This window comes from Thalassophryne amazonica, chromosome 1 (genome assembly GCF_902500255.1).
Source record: "Thalassophryne amazonica chromosome 1, fThaAma1.1, whole genome shotgun sequence".
Classification (NCBI taxonomy): Eukaryota; Metazoa; Chordata; class Actinopteri; order Batrachoidiformes; family Batrachoididae; genus Thalassophryne; species Thalassophryne amazonica.
Genome location: NC_047103.1, coordinates 4,889,069 through 4,908,196, shown reverse-complemented (window position 1 = coordinate 4,908,196; position 19,128 = coordinate 4,889,069). Strand labels below are relative to the sequence as shown.

The 19,128-nt window shown below is 43.0% G+C and overlaps 1 protein-coding gene across 1 annotated transcript in view; it reads right to left on the bottom strand.

Annotated features, from left to right (window-relative positions):
• LOC117524748 (sodium channel protein type 4 subunit alpha B-like) overlaps nucleotides 1–19,128 on the bottom strand; it is a 295,022-nt gene that overhangs the window by 192,220 nt on the left and 83,674 nt on the right. Inside the window, exons 12-15 of the mRNA XM_034186600.1 lie at nucleotides 16,988–17,245; nucleotides 14,678–14,803; nucleotides 10,332–10,452; nucleotides 9,568–9,806 (exon numbers count right to left, since the gene is read on the bottom strand). Of these exons, the coding sequence (XP_034042491.1) occupies nucleotides 9,568–9,806; nucleotides 10,332–10,452; nucleotides 14,678–14,803; nucleotides 16,988–17,245 (744 nt within the window). The remainder of the gene's footprint in view (nucleotides 1–9,567; nucleotides 9,807–10,331; nucleotides 10,453–14,677; nucleotides 14,804–16,987; nucleotides 17,246–19,128) is intronic.

Below are 19,128 nucleotides of genomic sequence, written 5' to 3'. Positions count from 1 at the left end.
ACAGTCAATTCACAAAAGTGTCGTGTGGGCAGGCTCGAAGATAGGAGACGCCTCTCCAAGGTAAGACCGGAACCACACGGCTTCCTCCGCCACAGGACCCCGGGAATACTGGAGCCGCCAAGTCCCGAACTCCCAGGTGGCCACTGCCTCCGCGTGTCGGACCTGGTACTGCTGGCGAGGAACAAAGGACAGTTAGATGGGGGCGCATTTGCACCCAGGACTCCGAACAGCAGGGAAGTTACCTCCACCTCTCGTTGGAACAGTAATCCACAAACTAAGCACAAATCCAAAAAGATACACTCCGTAGCTTCGATACGTTACCTCTCTGGTAGAAACGATATCTCGGCAATGAGGTGGAGGTGCCGTCCTGCTGATATACCCCACAGATGATTGCCGTCAGCTGTCTCAGGTGATGGGTGACAGCTGTCACCGTAGCTGCTCACGTGAGGCGGCGGCGCCCTCTGGTGCCTGGAGCCCGCACTCCAGGCAGGGCGCCCTCTGGTGGTGGTGGGCCAGCAGTACCTCCTCTTCAGCGGCCCACACAACAAAAGCAACACTTTTGGTTTTGCTTCCATTTTGTATGAGATGAACTCAAAGATCTAAAACTTTTTCCACACACACAATATCACCATTTCTCTCAAATATTAAACACAAACCAGTCTAAATCAATCAATCAATCAATCAATCAACTTTTTTCTTATATAGCGCCAAATCACAACAAACAGTTGCCCCAAGGCGCTTTATATTGCAAGGCAAGGCCATACAATAATTATGAAAAACCCCAACGGTCAAAACGACCCCCTATGAGCAAGCACTTGGCCACAGTGAGAAGGAAAAACTCCCTTTTAACAGGAAGAAACCTCCAGCAGAACCAGGCTCAGGGAGGGGCAGTCTTCTGCTGAGACTGGTTGGGGCTGAGGGAAAGAACCAGGAAAAGGAGATCGATCACTAATGATTAAATGCAGAGTGATGCATACGGAGCAAAAAGAGAAAGAAACAGTGCATCATGGGAACCCCCCCACAGTCTACGTCTAAAGCAACATAACCAAGGGATGGTTCAGGGTCACCCGATCCAGCCCTAACTATAAGCCTTAGCGAAAAGGAAAGTTTTAAGCCTAATCTTAAAAGTAGAGAGGGTATCTGTCTCCCTGATCTGAATTGGGAGCTGGTTCCACAGGAGAGGAGCCTGAAAGCTGAAGGCTCTGCCTCCCATTCTACTCTTACAAACCCTAGGAACCACAAGTAAGCCCGCAGTCTGAGAGCGAAGCGCTCTAATGGGGTAATATGGTACTACGAGGTCCCTAAGATAAGATGGGACCTGATTATTCAAAACCTTATAAGTAAGAAGAAGAATTTTAAATTCTATTCTAGAATTAACAGGAAGCCAATGAAGAGAGGCCAATATGGGTGAGATATGCTCTCTCCTGCTAGTCCCCATCAGTACTCTAGCTGCAGCATTCTGAACCAACTGAAGGCTTTTTAGGGAACTTTTAGGACAACCTGATAATAATGAATTACAATAGTCCAGCCTAGAGGAAATAAATGCATGAATTAATTTTTCAGCATCACTCTGAGACAAGACCTTTCTGATTTTAGAGATATTGCGTAAATGCAAAAAGGCAGTCCTACATATTTGTTTAATATGCGCTTTGAATGACATATCCTGATCAAAAATAACTCCAAGATTTCTCACAGTATTACTAGAGATCAGGGAAATGCCATCCAGAGTAACGATCTGGTTAGACACCATGCTTCTAAGATTTGTGGGGCCAAGTACAATAACTTCAGTTTTATCTGAGTTTAAAAGCAGGAAATAAATCTGTGATAGTGAGCACTTCTCCTTTGCTGAGATACTCCATCCCACCTCACAGGTGTGCCATATCAAGATGCTGATTAGACACCATGATTAGTGCACAGGTGTGCCTTAGACTGCCCACAATAAAAGGCCACTCTGAAAGGTGCAGTTTTATCACACAGCACAATGCCACAGATGTCGCAAGATTTGAGGGAGCGTGCAGTTGGCATGCTGACAGCAGGAATGTCAACCAGAGCTGTTGCTCGTGTATTGAATGTTCATGTCTCTACCATAAGCCGTCTCCAAAGTCGTTTCAGAGAATTTGGCAGTACATCCAACCAGCCTCACAACCGCAGACCACGTGTAACCACACCAGCCCAGGACCTCCACATCCAGCATGTACACCTCCAAGATCGTCTGAGACCAGCCACTCGGACAGCTGCTGAAACAATCGGTTTGCATAACCAAAGAATTTCTGCACAAACTGTCAGAAACCGTCTCAGGGAAGCTCATCTGCATGCTCGTCGTCCTCATCGGGGTCTCGACCTGACTCCAGTTTGTCGTCGTAACCGACTTGAGTGGGCAAATGCTCACATTCGCTGGCGTTTGGCATGTTGGAGAGGTGTTCTCTTCACGGATGATGCGAAGGAGATGTGTTGCACTGCATGAGGCAAATGGTGGTCACACCAGATACTGACTGGTATCCCCCCCCCAATAAAACAAAACTGCACCTTTCAGAGTGGCCTTTTATTGTGGGCAGTCTAAGGCACACCTGTGCACTAATCATGGTGTCTAATCAGCATCTTGATATGGCACACCTGTGAGGTGGGATGGATTATCTCAGCAAAGGAGAAGTGCTCACTATCACAGATTTTGACTGGTTTGTGAACAATATTTGAGGGAAATGGTGATATTGTGTATGTGGAAAAACGTTTAGATCTTTGAGTTCATCTCATACAAAATGGGAGCAAAACCAAAAGTGTTGTGTTTATATTTTTGTTGAATATATATATATATATATATATATATATATATATATATATATATATATATATATATATATATATATATATAATGTAATAATGTAATGTGTAATCACTGCTAGGATTCACACAGCAGCAAATTAAGGAGCTGAAGTCCGTAGCTGTTGCATTTAAAGATTAACAAAAGTAAAGCACAGTTAATTAAGATAAAAGAAACGATTCCAACCTTGTATCAGTAGAAGAGCGGAGAGAAGTCCAGGCGCCGAGGACTCAATGCATTCACAGGGGCGGGAGCGGCCGCCTGCTCTTCCTGCAATCTGATTGGCCACCCTGTATGCTTCTCCATTGTCATTTGCTGTTGGCCATGTCAATCATTGTGCTCGATGTAAGTCTCCGTTGTGTGATCAAACGGAAACAAAACTGAAACCTAGAATAAGACTGCGCCGTGTATAAAACACTACAGAACTTTTATTTTGACACAAATTCAGGAAGTGGCTCTGCAGCTGCGCTGATTAAATGTTGTAGCTTCACCGATCACGGATTTTCCTCGTGTTGACAGCAGTGCGCGGTTCAAGAACACTGTATATTTCCATAATCTCTATAAATATGGGACGACCGGCCCACGCATGTCTAAACGTGCAGTGGCCCACCGGGCAAATGCCCAAAATCACAGATTACCTGTCCGAGCCTGGGCCCAACAGGGAGGAAAGAAACGTTACAACAAAAAAACAAATAAACAAACATGGCTGCTCTCGGTCAGGAATCTTGTGTGGCTAGAAGACTTTTGTCATGCCCGGCCAGGGTCTAGGCCTTGATTCTTATTTTGCCTCTCCCTTTGGCTCACCTCCTGCCCCAGATTTGATGTATTAGTTATTTATTGTCATCATGTGGTTATCTTCTGTTCTAGTTTTGCTGTGTTACTTTGTTTTGTTATTTTTCATACTTGAGTCATAATCCAGTTCCATTCTAGTTTTGTTCTGCCGGTTTGTGTTTGCATTATTGATCATTGTTCAGTCCTCATGTTCATACCCTGTTCTTGGTTATGTTATTCTGCCCTCCATTTTTATTTTTGTCCTTAGATCTCACTTTCCCTCAAACCCAGTTAATTAGGTTCACTCCACGTCCTGCACCTGCCATTATGTTTTTCCCTCATTTTGATTCAGTCTGTTTTGTTTCCATTGACTCACGCCCTTGCACCAGCTCATGTGTCTTTGTCTATTACATCACGCCACTTTGTGCACTCCCTTCCTCACTGTCTTGCCCCATATATACTCTTTGTTCACTAGCCACACCCCCTTTCTAGACCCTTCTCCTCACGTGCACCTTGTTAACGCTTGCTTATTTAATCTCCTCCCAGCTACCACCCCTTTGCCAGTTTGTTGTCGCTTTTTGCACACATCCCAGCCTTTTGTTCTCAGTCCTGTTTTGCCAAGCCGTGTATCAATTGTTGCTCTGTTCTTCGACCACATTTTTTGCCTAGTCTTTGATTACTGTGTTTGCTTGTGCCTTGACCCCTGCTTGATCATGACTGCGTTTCTGTCTGACCCCAATTGTACCTCTGTTTCCCTGTTTGACTACCTGTGCACTGAACCTAAGCCTGAAATAAAGACCATGTTTTTTCCTACTCCAACAACAAGTCTGGAAGTCTGTATTGCGAGTCCAGCCGCTATGGATGTCGAGCAGTCGCCCGTCCTGACAACCTTAATGGCATGAAAAGCACTATGTAGCATGCATGTATTGATGCAAATGGTATATTAGCTAATTGTCTGGATGTTGTTCACTTTTATTTGAAAATGATTCAATTCTGTCGTTTTTTCCCCCGAGGTTCAATCGGAACCAATCAGCTGTCACTATGCAAATTTTAGGGGTTGTGTTTTGAGTAACCACCCAGAAAAATGCTGCACTTAAAATGTATTAAATGGATGAGCAGACTGTTGGACAATTTAGACCGTTTGTCAAGAAATGCTACTATTAGCGATGACATTTCACAGTAAATTCAATGAATTCCAATGTAATAATCTATAATCTATTAATTAATGCATAGATCTGTTTTGATGAAGGCCTTGTTCCTGTTTACTGAAAACGCAGAAGAAAGAGACCCTCATCGATAATTGACTTCTACAAAAGTGGATAGCATCGTTGATAAGCCATAAGAACGCTAACATTTGTTACTTCCTGCACAAGTGTTCATTGTCGACGGTTCCTTATATTTATCAGGTGAAACATGCACATGTGTCCCTCCTCAGGGAAGATCTTCATGTTACCAAACACTTCGAATGACAAGTTTCACAGATTTAGTGGTGACTAGAAAATTACTCATAACCATCCCAAAGACGTATCGTTATCTTTGGCTGCTTTCAGTGATGCCGGTATTTGGTTAGACTCTTTCTCTCCGATTGTTCTGTCTGAGTTATTTTCATTAGTTACTTCATCCAAACCATCAACATGTTTATTAGACCCCATTCCTACCAGGCTGCTCAAGGAAGCCCTACCATTAATTAATGCTTCGATCTTAAATATGATCAATCTATCTTTATTAGTTGGCTATGTACCACAGGCTTTTAAGGTGGCAGTAATTAAACCATTACTTAAAAAGCCATCACTTGACCCAGCTATCTTAGCTAATTATAGGCCAATCTCCAACCTTCCTTTTCGCTCAAAAATTCTTGAAAGGGTAGTTGTAAAACAGCTAACTGATCATCTGCAGAGGAATGGTCTATTTGAAGAGTTTCAGTCAGGTTTTAGAATTCATCATAGTACAGAAACAGCATTAGTGAAGGTTACAAATGATCTTCTTATGGCCTCGGACAGTGGACTCATCTCTGTGCTTGTTCTGTTAGACCTCAGTGCTGCTTTTGATACTGTTGACCATAAAATTTTAGTACAGAGATTAGAGCATGCCATAGGTATTAAAGGCACTGTGCTGCGGTGGTTTGAATCATATTTATCTAATAGATTACAATTTGTTCATGTAAATGGGGAATCTTCTTCACAGACTAAGGTTAAATATGGAGTTCCACAAGGTTCTGTGCTAGGACCAATTTTATTCACTTTATACATGCTTCCCTTAGGCAGTATTATTAGACGGTATTGCTTAAATTTTCATTGTTACACAGATGATACCCAGCTTTATCTATCCATGAAGCCAGAGGACACACACCAATTAGCTAAACTGCAGGATTGTCTTACAGACATAAAGACATGGATGACCTCTAATTTCCTGCTTTTAAACTCAGATAAAACTGAAGTTATTGTACTTGGCCCCACAAATCTTAGAAACATGGTGTCTAACCAGATCCTTACTCTGGATGGCATTACCCTGACCTCTAGTAATACTGTGAGAAATCTTGGAGTCATTTTTGATCAGGATATGTCATTCAAAGCGCATATTAAACAAATATGTAGGACTGCTTTTTTGCATTTACGCAATATCTCTAAAATCAGAAAGGTCTTGTCTCAGAGTGATGCTGAAAAACTAATTCATGCATTTATTTCCTCTAGGCTGGACTATTGTAATTCATTATTATCAGGTTGTCCTAAAAGGTCCCTAAAAAGCCTTCAGTTAATTCAAAATGCTGCAGCTAGAGTACTGACGCGGACTAGAAGGAGAGAGCATATCTCACCCATATTGGCCTCTCTTCATTGGCTTCCTGTTAATTCTAGAATAGAATTTAAAATTCTTCTTCTTACTTATAAGGTTTTGAATAATCAGGTCCCATCTTATCTTAGGGACCTCGTAGTACCATATCACCCCAATAGAGCGCTTCGCTCTCAGACTGCAGGCTTACTTGTAGTTCCTAGGGTTTGTAAGAGTAGAATGGGAGGCAGAGCCTTCAGCTTTCAGGCTCCTCTCCTGTGGAACCAGCTCCCAATTCAGATCAGGGAGACACACACCCTCTCTACTTTTAAGATTAGGCTTAAAACTTTCCTTTTTGCTAAAGCTTATAGTTAGGGCTGGATCAGGTGACCCTGAACCATCCCTTAGTTATGCTGCTATAGATGTAGACTGCTGGGGGGTTCCCATGATGCACTGTTTCTTTCTCTTTTTGCTCTGTATGCACCACTCTGCATTTAATCATTAGTGATTGATCTCTGCTCCCCTCCACAGCATGTCTTTTTCCTGGTTCTCTCCCTCAGCCCCAACCAGTCCCAGCAGAAGACTGCCCCTCCCTGAGCCTGGTTCTGCTGGAGGTTTCTTCCTGTTAAAAGGGAGTTTTTCCTTCCCACTGTAGCCAAGTGCTTGCTCACAGGGGGTCGTTTTGACCGTTGGGGTTCTACATAATTATTGTATGGCCTTTCCTTACAATATAAAGCGCCTTGGGGCAACTGTTTGTTGTGATTTGGCGCTATATAAAAAAAAATTTGATTGATTGATTGATAGAAGTGATTTACTGTGATGTTTTTAGCTAGCACCCACAAAACATTGGAAACGTTGAACCTGAAAACAAATAAACATAGGGCTGAGAAAATAGTCGTGAGGGCGTGTCATCTATCACTGCCTTAAAGCGAGAGGTACACCAGCAACCGCCGCTTGGACAGTGAACTCAGAGGGTTTCTGGCAGGGGCGGCTTTCTGTACACAAAGCGTCAACACATGCAAGAAAGAGGTACAGTCGTCCACTACAGTGTCCGACTCCCTGATCTTCTCCGTATCCCACCAGGAGCGGACTGGCTCCTCCAGTCCTGTCTCTACCTGGACCCTGTCTCCAGCCCGGTTTTGATGTTCTACGGGGAGGAAGAAAACTAGGGTAAAATATGGTCAAAACCAGAGTTATTAATTTTTTTGTGTTTAGTAGGTTGGTGTTCTACCATGGGTCCCGGCACGTCATGATGCTGCCTAACTGAGGTCTATCTGAGTACTGAGTACTCAGCCTTAGACCAGATTTTTGTTGGTTTACAGTGCAATCACTTTCTGGGGCCTCACAATAAAAATGCACCAACGCTTTGCCTGACAGTACCGCACTTTGACACTAAAGTTCACGTGTAACCAGCGCCGCACCGCTCAGTGGTTCAGACTCACTGTCAACAGCATGAGGGCGGAATTCTACAGCGAAGCTAAAACCCAAACACTAGAAGACCTTTGGGCATTGGAGAGTGCGGTTTCCTCACTGCACAGCACCACCTGCTTACTAGTTAAAGAACACAGGTGCCGAGTGTGGGTGCAGTGGGTGGAAACTAACAGTAAGACTTGCTCTGCGCAGTGCGATGTTTTGTACCAGGTGTAAGACGTGACCCCAAAACTGCATGTTTCAAATCTGACAACATGGTGATTAAACAACTCTGAAGTTTAGCTAACAGAATATGTGACTGGGATTACGTCTGATATTTGGTGACCTAATTTCACAAAAAGCGAGTGCCGCTCTAATTGTGCTTCATGACTTGTAAAAAAAGAATCCATATATTGTTTGTAGTTACACAGGACGATGCACGGCTGGTGTTTTCCACCGACGCCTCGCTGTCGTGATTAATGACTCAAACATTGTGGACCTACGTAACGTTCCCACTTTGACCCACATTCGCACTCAGTCCCAGTGAGCCAGTGCGTTGAACCAAAGCACTGTTTCCACTTTTACATTTTATTACCATCTCCTGGCCCACCGGACACACTGGTGTGCATTTGGACAGGTGTGATCAACACGCTGGATTTGGTCGCCACTCTGTCACACCTCTGGTGTAATAATTAGCATACTGCATTAATCTACCCGCTGCTGTCACACCGGCGGGCTTTAGTGCTGGTGTTCGGGACTATTTTAAAGCTATTCGAGCTGTTTCTGTCAGCTCCAATACTGAAACTCAACTTCACCAACTTCAGAGGCGACAAACACACTGAGGTCAACGTTCCCACCAAAAGGCTTTGAAGTTGGGAAAAGCGTTTGCAGCAGTTTGAAAGATCCAAAGGTCACTTTTTAGAGTCTCGCTCTTTGTCTGGTTCCTAAATCTGGAAAATCAAAGACTCACCTGAAGATGACATCTTTTTTGAACTCATCCTTATTAACCCTGATGAAGAGCGGGCAGTATGGCGGTCCTGCTCTTACCTCACACAGTCACATTCACGGCATAATGTCATTGTCTGTTTTGGGGGATTTTAGAGATAAACTATACATTTTTGGAAAGTTTGCGTAAGCATTCAGAAAACCACTGTTTCCATTTGCTTTAGAACATATGTTAATGGTCTATGACATAGAACAGAGTGTTGATAAGAGTCCGGGCCATAAGTCAGGGTTGGCTTTTGGGGGATTAGGAAAACTGGACATTTTTGGAACATTTTCAAGAAAGAAATCCCATGTTAGCTGAAACCAAAAGTGTGTATTAGCAATGAAGAGTTACATGGTGAATCACAAGAGTCAGAAATTAACTTTTTAAAGAGCAAAATAAAAAGCCAACACAAATCACCAACCAACCAGCCAAAACCATCTGGCATCCAACAGTCTACAAACATTCCAATTCACCAATGATCTACACAAACAATTAGCCTAACTAATCAGCCCATGACACTACATTCACTAATCCATCTCATGAACCAATCAACCATTTATCCAAAATCAAAGTTTTATCTAACCATCTATCCATCGAACCAACCAACCAACAAACATCCATTCAACTAACCAAGAAACCATTCACTTATCTTAATCAGCAAACTAATCATCTGTCCATGCAACCAGCTGACTGACTGTTACCCAAACCACCAAAACAACCAACTAACCATCTCATCAACCACCTGACCAACTTAACTGTCTGACCAACAGTGTAATGAAACAGCTGAGTAAATAAATAACTGAATCCATCCTACCAGGTTTCCGATGGTGAGCATGCTGTTGAACTCCTCGGTCATGGGGTAGTGCTCCATTGCCATGAACAGCGTGTTGAGTACAATGCAGATGGTAATAGCCAGGTCCAGGAAGGGGTCCATAACTATGATCTTCACCAGCTGTTTCAGCCTCAGCCAGGAGGGGCAGCACTGCCAGACCAGATAGCGATGTGCAAACAGGTACCAGCATGGGTGACACTTCTTATGTGACTCCTCCAGTTCTGTAGAACCACAGAAAAGACAGATACATGAAAAACTGGACCAACAAATAAATATAAATCAGCTAAAGGCAGGACATTTGAGGAGCATCCCTGTAGAGAAGGTGTGGGTTTGTGTTCTCTGGACAGATGGTTGATTATGTGCAGCTGTGGCTTAGTGCCACGATCAATCATCAGTGATCCAGATTCTATTCAGGTTCATAGAAGGTGGGGATCTCAATGAGTTTAAATATTCTGAGATGGTCTGGACATGTGCAGAAGAGGGACAAAGGGTATATAGGGAGAAGGATGCTGAGGATGGAGCCACCAGGCAGGAGGACAAGAGGGAGGACAAAGAAGAGGTTTTTGGATGTGCTGAGGGAGGACATGCATGTGGTTGGTGTGACAGAGGAAGATGTAGAGGACAGGATGAGATGGAGACAGATGATCTGCTGTGGCGACCCCTAACGAATCAAATCATAATAACTTTGATTTGGAAACATGGTGCATAAATTCTTGTTAGTGTGTTTAATTAATGCTGCTTCTCACCCTCCATGGCATCAGTGAGGCAGCTGGCAGCACTGAGCGCCCGCCCCCTCTTCTCTGAACCTTGCGTGGACGAAGGACGGTGTAAGAGGATCATACTCAGCTCTGTGGTGGACGTCGGAACCTGAAAGACGGAGACAAAGACGCTGAGAGATGAAAAATATGAAAAACATTCAGTTAGCAATAAAACCTGTGTGTCATCATTATTCATCCTGCAGCACAGTTACTGTTTTACACACACAGACACACACACAGAGACACACACACAGACAGAGAGACAGACAGTTAGACAGACAGGCTGACACACACACACACACACACACACACACACACACACACACACACACACACACACACACACAGAGAGACAGACAGAGAGACAGACAGTTAGACAGACAGGCTGACACACACACACACACACACACACACACACAGAGACACACACACAGACAGAGAGACAGACAGAGAGAGAGACAGTTAGACAGACAGGCTGACACACACACACACACACACAGAGACACACACACAGACAGAGAGACAGACAGAGAGAGAGACAGTTAGACAGACAGGCTGACACACACACACACACACACACACACAGACAGAGAGACAGACAGAGAGACAGACAGTTAGACAGACAGGCTGACACACACACACATGCGCATGCACACAGACAGACAGACAGACAGTTAGACAGACAGGCTGACACACACACACACACACACACACACACACACACACACACACACACACACACACACACACACACACACACACACACACAACATTCAGAGGCAAACAGAAATGAGGTTCCCATAAAGTCTGACGTTCAGCTCCAAAGACAAGCAAACATTCATTCATTCACTTTGTGCCACTTATCCAGGTCCAGGTCACAGTGGCAGCAGACCAAGCAGCTCATCCCACACTTCCCTGACCTCTGCCAAGTTCTCTAACTCTTCTCAGGGAATGCTGACCTGGAATCTATAATCCCTCCAGTGTTCTGGGTCTTCTCTGGGGTCTCCTCCCACTTGGACATGCCTGGAAGACTTTCCTAGTGAGACTGCCAGGGGCCATCCTCACCAGGTACCTCAGCTGGCACCTTTCAAGGTGAAGAAGCAGTGGCTCTACTCAGAGTCCCTCCTGGATAGTCAAGCTTCTCACCCTGTCCCGGAATGTTAAGTCCTGGTCCCGCTGAATAATGAAGGATGAATAATGAGCCACGCAGCATGTTGGTTTTGGTACGAGTCCAGTTATTCAACAATCATGGGAGAATAGTGGCTCTGAGAGGCTCTTAGAGGCAGAATATTCGGCTAACGAGGCTCATCTCTGAGCGTGGCGCTAATTTCAAGACATTCAAAATTTAGCGACAACAGCATGGGGCAGTTTGTGAACGAGATACTACAAGGACTAACGAAGATTTTAGAGGCATGTTTGTGGTGAGGACGAGGCTGTTAAAAGCCCATTATCCTAGCACCTGGCGACTACGAGGACAGGACAGGCTATTTTGGACAGACTCAGCCCTCTTGCGCACAATTCCACCTGCTTTGTGCACTGGATGCTGTATATAAAAGCATTATTTTGTAGTGGATTAATCATTTTCTGTCAGAATTTGGATGTTGAAAACACCTCTGATCGCTTCTGGAATCACAGATGTCCGTTTCATCTGGATCCTTTTTTTTTCCATCTCCATCTCGTGCGCTGAGCCGGAGAACATATTTGGAACAGCTTAAAAGTTAACTATTTGTAATGTTTTACATTGTAATAGCTTGGTAACACAGTTGCATGTTCATTCCTTCTTTATAAGTAAATGGTAAATGGTAAATGGACTGCATTTATATAGGGCTTTTCCATCTGAATAAGACACTCAAAGCGCTTTACAATTATGCCTCACATTCACCCCGATGTCAGGGGTGAATGTGAGTGTCAGTGATAAGCAACTGTAAAAGTATGTTTATGATGTAACATCTTGTTATAATGGATCAGATGAGCTCCGCTGTGTGTGCGCTGATGCAATGACTCGGACTCAAGACAAGGATTTACTTTGGGTGACTTATGTTGCGATTTTCCGCCGTATAAACAAACTGAACTGAACACATGAGTACAGTAAAACGGGTGTCGTGTTTTTCAGATATAATAAAGTTGACTGATCAATTCACACATCAACTTTGATGAACATAATTTGGTCAGACGTGATTCCACAACACTTCCTGGTTACTGTTCTTCCATTGAGATGTGACATATATACCCAAAGGTCGCTGCCCACGGCAACGCCTCCATCCTGTCTGCATGCCAGGGAGGGAAGCACCAGGGAACACAAAACCACAGCATCCAGCCCAACACCCATTTAGCGTCTGCACAATGTTGTGGGTTGCCGTGGTTATATTTCTGTATAGCGACTCAGCGTGTAGCCCTCCTCCTCCCGCCAACACCCACTCGTCTCGCCACCAGTTTGAACAGCACACTGATGCTGATCCAATGCATGGATGGAAACACCCACTTCTATTTAAAGGATGACCTTAGTCACAATAATGTGATTTTTATTAAGAAGGAGAAAAAGAAGAACATGAAGCAGAAGAAGAAGAACACGAAGCAGAAAAAGAAGCAGAAGAACAAGAAAAAGAGGGAATGTGGGAGTTCTTCTGCATCAACAGTGTGAAAGTCTTTGGGGATTTCATTGGTATCACCGATGTTCACAGGAGGATGTGTTTCTTCTCTGCGGGCACTTTGATTATCATCCAGAGCAGTCTTAGTGCACGGCTTGTTGACCTCTGTGGAATGCATGTGGCACTGAGAAAGTGGACTGTGACACCACTGAGGGTCAACAAGGAGGCATTTGGTGCCCGTGGTGTAGTGACCCTCAGCCTGCTTACTGACAAACGTAAGTGCCAAATCTACACCTCATCACATTACAGTCATGGTAACTGATGGCTCGGCCCTCCCGGTCTGCCTGCCTGGATGCAGGACATCTCAACTGCTAAGATTTTGGTGGCTGAGCCACCAGTCTGCTGCAAAAGTTTAAACTTCAGCAAGATTCCCAGCTGAGGCCAAGGAAAGGTGTAAGGAGCTGGACAGATTCAACAGGGAGAAAAAACCCTGAGGCAGAACACAGTGGTACACCCCAGACCTTGAGATTACTCCATAGCCAAAGAGAAGAACACCAAGGATTCTGTGGCTAGGCTGCTTCATGGTCAGTTATCTCCAGAACATGCGAAGTGTTCGCTTCAAGTCTTCATACAACCAAACGAAGTCAGATGGGGTTTAAAATCAGTCTGACCTCTAGTATCTGACCTGTGGTTGGCTTTGAATTCATTCTCTGTAAATTGTCGTGATGTGGAGACGGTTTCTCTTTTCCACCTCCTCTTCCTCCTGGTCCCAGCCTCGTTCTTGGTTTCTGTCTTATGTAAGAGTTAGAGATTGCGAACGCCTCCAGGCGTGGAGCTGCTGTTTGTCCCGATCACACTCTGACCTGCTGCCTGTTGGAAAAACGGCGCCAACGGTGCGTTAACAAGCACCAAAATAACCAGAGTCCCTGATGACATGATGCCACCTGATCTGTCAGCTTATCAGGCTTCGATAATGGTCTACACAGGTCCGTTGGTGCCGGTGCCAAGAACTGGATGAGAGCCTACGACTCCTCCTGGATGGGATGTCACATGACCTCGCTGTACTGAGCTGGTCCATATTTCCAGCTGGATGATACAGACACAGACAGGAAGTGTGGCTGGGAAACAAACTCAGGTCTACATACTGGGAGTCCAACTCTATGTCCCACTGAGCCACCGGCTCCACATTTATGTCAGACTGAAGACAAAAAATGTGAGGCTGCCTGCGAGCCTCCGAGCCAGACTCCACTGAAGATGTTCTCCAGAAAAAACAGTCACCAAAATCATTTTCTACATCAGAAGGTCAGAAACACTTTCTTTCTGACTGATTGATGAAGTTCTGATGATGTTTTTTAGAAAGAAAGAAAAAAACAAACACAAAAACAAACTATGCAGGCCAGCAGTCAGTCTCACACACACACACACACACACACACACGCATGTCACACTTTAATACGCTGCTGAAAATGCTCCATTTATAATTCCCGGGATAAACACGGGAACATGGACATGTAGACTTTGGACCACGACCATCCTGGGTTACCCGACACCCTGATCCTAATCCAGCTGGGCTTTGATCTGCGAACATGTGAAACAGGTTTAATGTTTGTTTTCTGCTGTTAGAAGGCGCGCGGGGAGGTATCCCATGATGCACCGTGTTATGATGTTGGCGTGTAGATATGCAAAGCACTGATTGGTAATTCACGTGTGTGCAGCGTGCACCATTGTTTCCACTGTGACACTCACACTCTCCTCTTTGACCTTCTCCATGGTGCAGGCGGCCAGTGGCCCCTGCAGCGGCGGCGGGGAAACCCCATTCTGCTCCATGGAAACAAACAGCTTCCCGTTGACATTCAGGGTGGGATAGAACACCTGGTCAAAAAAGAAATCATTTTAAAAAAGTATGATTACACTGTATTAATCAGCACATAGAAAAAAGAACAATCACAAAAAAAGTTCACACCTCAGTCGTGGTTAAAAAATTATGCAAATTTTTGGTTGAGCTCACTGGATAAAGTAAAACATAAAAGAGCCGTTTGCACCATCTGTTCTGTTTAACATCACATTATGTGCTGGAATAAGCGAAAGGTTCGATGAATGCTGACCTTATTTTCAATTTCAATTTTCAATTTCAATTTATTTTCATTTATATAGCACCAATCACAACAAAGTTGCCTCAAGATGCTTCACACAGTAAGGTCTAACCTTACCAACCCCCAGAGCAAGAACACAGGCAACAGTGATAAGAAAAACCCCCTCTGATGATTTGAGGAAGAAACCTCAAGCAGACCAAACTCAGAGGGGTGACCCTCTGCTTGAGCCATGATACAGACACAACTGACAATACAGGAAATTATACAGGAAATTTTGGGAGATTTTGAGGTGGTGCCACACCCCAAACAGAGAGAAAAAACAGAATCAGGTAGCAGAAAGAAAACAAATACAGTATAATTTATCAGCATTTAGCACCAACAAAAACAGAAGAAATATTAAGGTGATCGCCAGCCACTTACGCTTTATTTTGGTGACTGAGCATCAAAACGCACAAAACTATGAACTGAACCAGCAATTTTCATGTGTTATCTGTGATATTTCACTCATCACTTATTTAAATATAACCCCAACTCTTGCCTGTGTAGAGAGTAAGAGAACATTAGTGGAATCCCCAATGATGTCATGGGAAACCCCACCAAAAACAAAAATGATGACTCCTTTGTGGCAAGAAGATTGAATGTTTGATTATTTTACAGTGGATAAAAATAGGGTCAAGAGACCCTGAAGAGGCACAAAGTACGAAATGTAAATGTATTCGCCTTAAATTAATAATAATAATTTATTAATTTATATTGCGCCAAATCATGAGTAATCGCCTCAACGTGCTTCACAAACATTTAAAAGCAGAATAAAATGAAATAAGATTAAAACACAATAAAAAAATTTAACCATAAAAGGTAAAAGAAGTAAAATAAAACAAAAAAAGACACACAATCATATAAAATACTAATGATAAAACAGGGAGAACAGATGTGTCTTCTCTACATACAGTTCTTTGTAAAGGTTTGGGCAAACACAGTGATATCTGAGAAAGTGTGCAACAATTATTTAAACAAAATTAGGCAGGTGCATAAATTTGGGCACGATTTTATTGATTTGAATAGATTTAGACCTAATTATTGGAACACAAAATTGGTTTGGTAAGCTCACTGACCCTTGACCTCCTTACACAGGTGAATCCAATCATGAGAAAGGGTATTTAAGGTCAAGAAAAATCTCAGATAAGCTGAAGTGAAGGATGGTGAGAACAGTCATAGTCAACCCACAGACCTTCTCCAAAGACCTACAACATGATCTTGCTGCAGATAGTGTCTCTGTGCATCATTCAACTATACAGCGCACTTTGCACAAAGAGATGCTGTATGATGCTGTAATGCAGAGGAAGCCTTTTCTGCATACATGCCATAGAGTCACTTGAGGTATGCTAAAGCACATTTGGACAAGCCACCTTCATTTTGAAATAAGGTGCTGTGGACTGATGAAACTAAAACTGAGTTATTTGGACATAACAAGGGGCGGTATGCATGGCTGAAAAAGAATGAATAAATAAATGAACTGCATTTATATAGCGCTTTTCCATCTGCATCAGTCGCTCAAAGCGCTTTACAATAATGCCTCACATTCAATCCAATGTGAGGGTGCTGCCATACTGCCATGCTGCCAAGAAAAACGCTTGCTACCTACAGTAAAATTTGGAGGTGGTTCCATCATGCTGTGGGGCTGTGTGGCCAGTGCAGGTACTGGGAATCTTGTTAAAGATGAGGGTTCATACTGTAGTTGCTTTTCTGAGGGCCATGAGCAGAATCATAGGGATTCAACCATAAAGTGCAACTTATTATTGAGCTTATTTCCAACTGTTATGTTTGTTTTTAAATGTTGGTAAGAACAAATATGAACTCTGCTCTCTGTGTACATCTGGATCCACATCTTCAAACGTCTTATTAAACCATCCTCAGAAGGTTTTACATGCTGGATTTGTTTTGGTGCTGCTGCGTGGCTCACCTGAGAGCTTCTGCTGGCGCTGCTGTACGTGCTCATCCGCCGTTTGGGCCACGGGTTTGTCAAGAAGCTGCTGAAGGTGCCGCCACTGTACGTCCGGACACCGATGCCCTCCACCACGTCGCCTGGGACGCTGAACTCATCATCAGCCATTTCTCCGTCTGACCCTCGACTCCGCAGCCGGAAGTTGAAGATTGAGGAGACTTGACTGCTGCGCCGCGTCCTTGTGGAAAAGGAGCGAGACAGGAGGGGGTGGAGGGACTGGAGGTGGAGCAGAGGATGAGGACTTTATTCATTTTTCAGTATGTGAACTGAAAATAAAAAAATTCAGCCTTCTTTATGTGTACAACTTCCTTCTGAGCTCAACTGGTTTTAAAGAGTTAAACATTAAGGACAGATTTGTCGAAACAGCTTTTAAACTGGTTTGAAATACCAATGCCAGATAACTTGGTTGTGTTGATTTTAGTCACATTTAACTACATTTTTCTGCTTCTGACATTTTGATGTTTTTGAATCACAGTTTTTGAACTTGTTCAAAACCAAAGACAATCTGGTTTCAATGGGCTCATTGATAATCTGATTTCAATGGGTTCATTGATAATCTGGTTTCAATGGGCTCAATGATAATCTGGTTTCAATGGGCTCATTGATAATCTGGTTTCAATGGGCTCAATGATAATATGGTTTCAATGGGCTCATTGATAATCTAATTTCAATGGGCTCAATGATAATCTGGTTTCAATGGGCTCATTAATAATCTGGTTTCAATGGGCTCAGTGCTGATGTGGTTTCAATGGACTCATTGATAATCTGATTTCAATGGGCTCATTGATAATCTGGTTTCAATGGGCTCAATGATAATCTGGTTTCAATGGGCACATTGATAATCTGATTTCAATGGGCTCAATGATAATCTGGTTTCAAAGGCTCATTGATAATCTGGTTTCAATGGCCTCAATGCTGATGTGGTTTCAATGGACTCATTGATAATCTGATTTCAATGGGTTCAATGATAATCTGATTTCAATGGGCTAAATGATAATCTGGTTTCAATGGGTTAAATGATAATCTGATTTCAATGGGCTAAATGATAATCTGGTTTCAATGGGCTCATTGATAATCTGATTTCAATGGGTTCAATGATAATCTGATTTCAATGGGCTAAATGATAATCTGATTTCAATGGGCTCAATGATAATCTGGTTTCAATGGGCTAAATGATAATCTGATTTCAATGGGCTAAATGATAATCTGGTTTCAATGGGCTCATTGATAATCTGATTTCAATGGGTTCAATGATAATCTGATTTCAATGGGCTAAATGATAATCTGATTTCAATGGGCTCAATGATAATCTGGTTTCAATGGGCTAAATGATAATCTGATTTCAATGGGCTAAATGATAATCTGGTTTCAATGGGCTAAATGATAATCTGGTTTCAATGGGCTCATTGATAATCTGAGTTCAATGGGTTCAATGATAATCTGATTTCAAAGGGCTAAATGATAATCTGATTTCAATGGGCTCAATGATAATCTGGTTTCAATGGGCTAAATTATAATCTGGTTTCAAAGGCTCATTAGTCATCTGATTTCAATGGGCTCATTGATAACCTGGTTTCAAAGGCTCATTGATAATCTGATTTCAATGGGTTCAATGATAATCTGATTTCAATGGGCTCAATGATAATGTGGTTTCAAAGGCTCATTGATAATCTGATTTCAATGAGCTACATGATAATCTGGTTTCAATGGGCTCATTGATAATCTGATTTCAGTGGGTTCAATGATAATCTGATTTCAATGGGCTAAATGATAATCTGATTTCAATGAGCTAAATGATAATCTGGTTTCAATGGGCTCATTGATAATATGGTTTCAATGGGCTCATTGATAATCTGATTTCAATGGGTTCAATGATAATCTGATTTCAATGGTCTGATTTAAAGGACCTAAACTGGGGTCTAAAATGGATTAACCCAGTTTTCTTGTTTTCTGAGTTTTTGAAAGATTTTTCCACAGACCGCAAAACTGATTTTGATCTAACTTGTTGGAGAGGTGGAACATGGGCGAAGGAAGACTAGATTCAAATCAGAAGCAGATACAAGCAGTTCCAGGATTTTTTTTTCCTCTTCCCCTAAAAT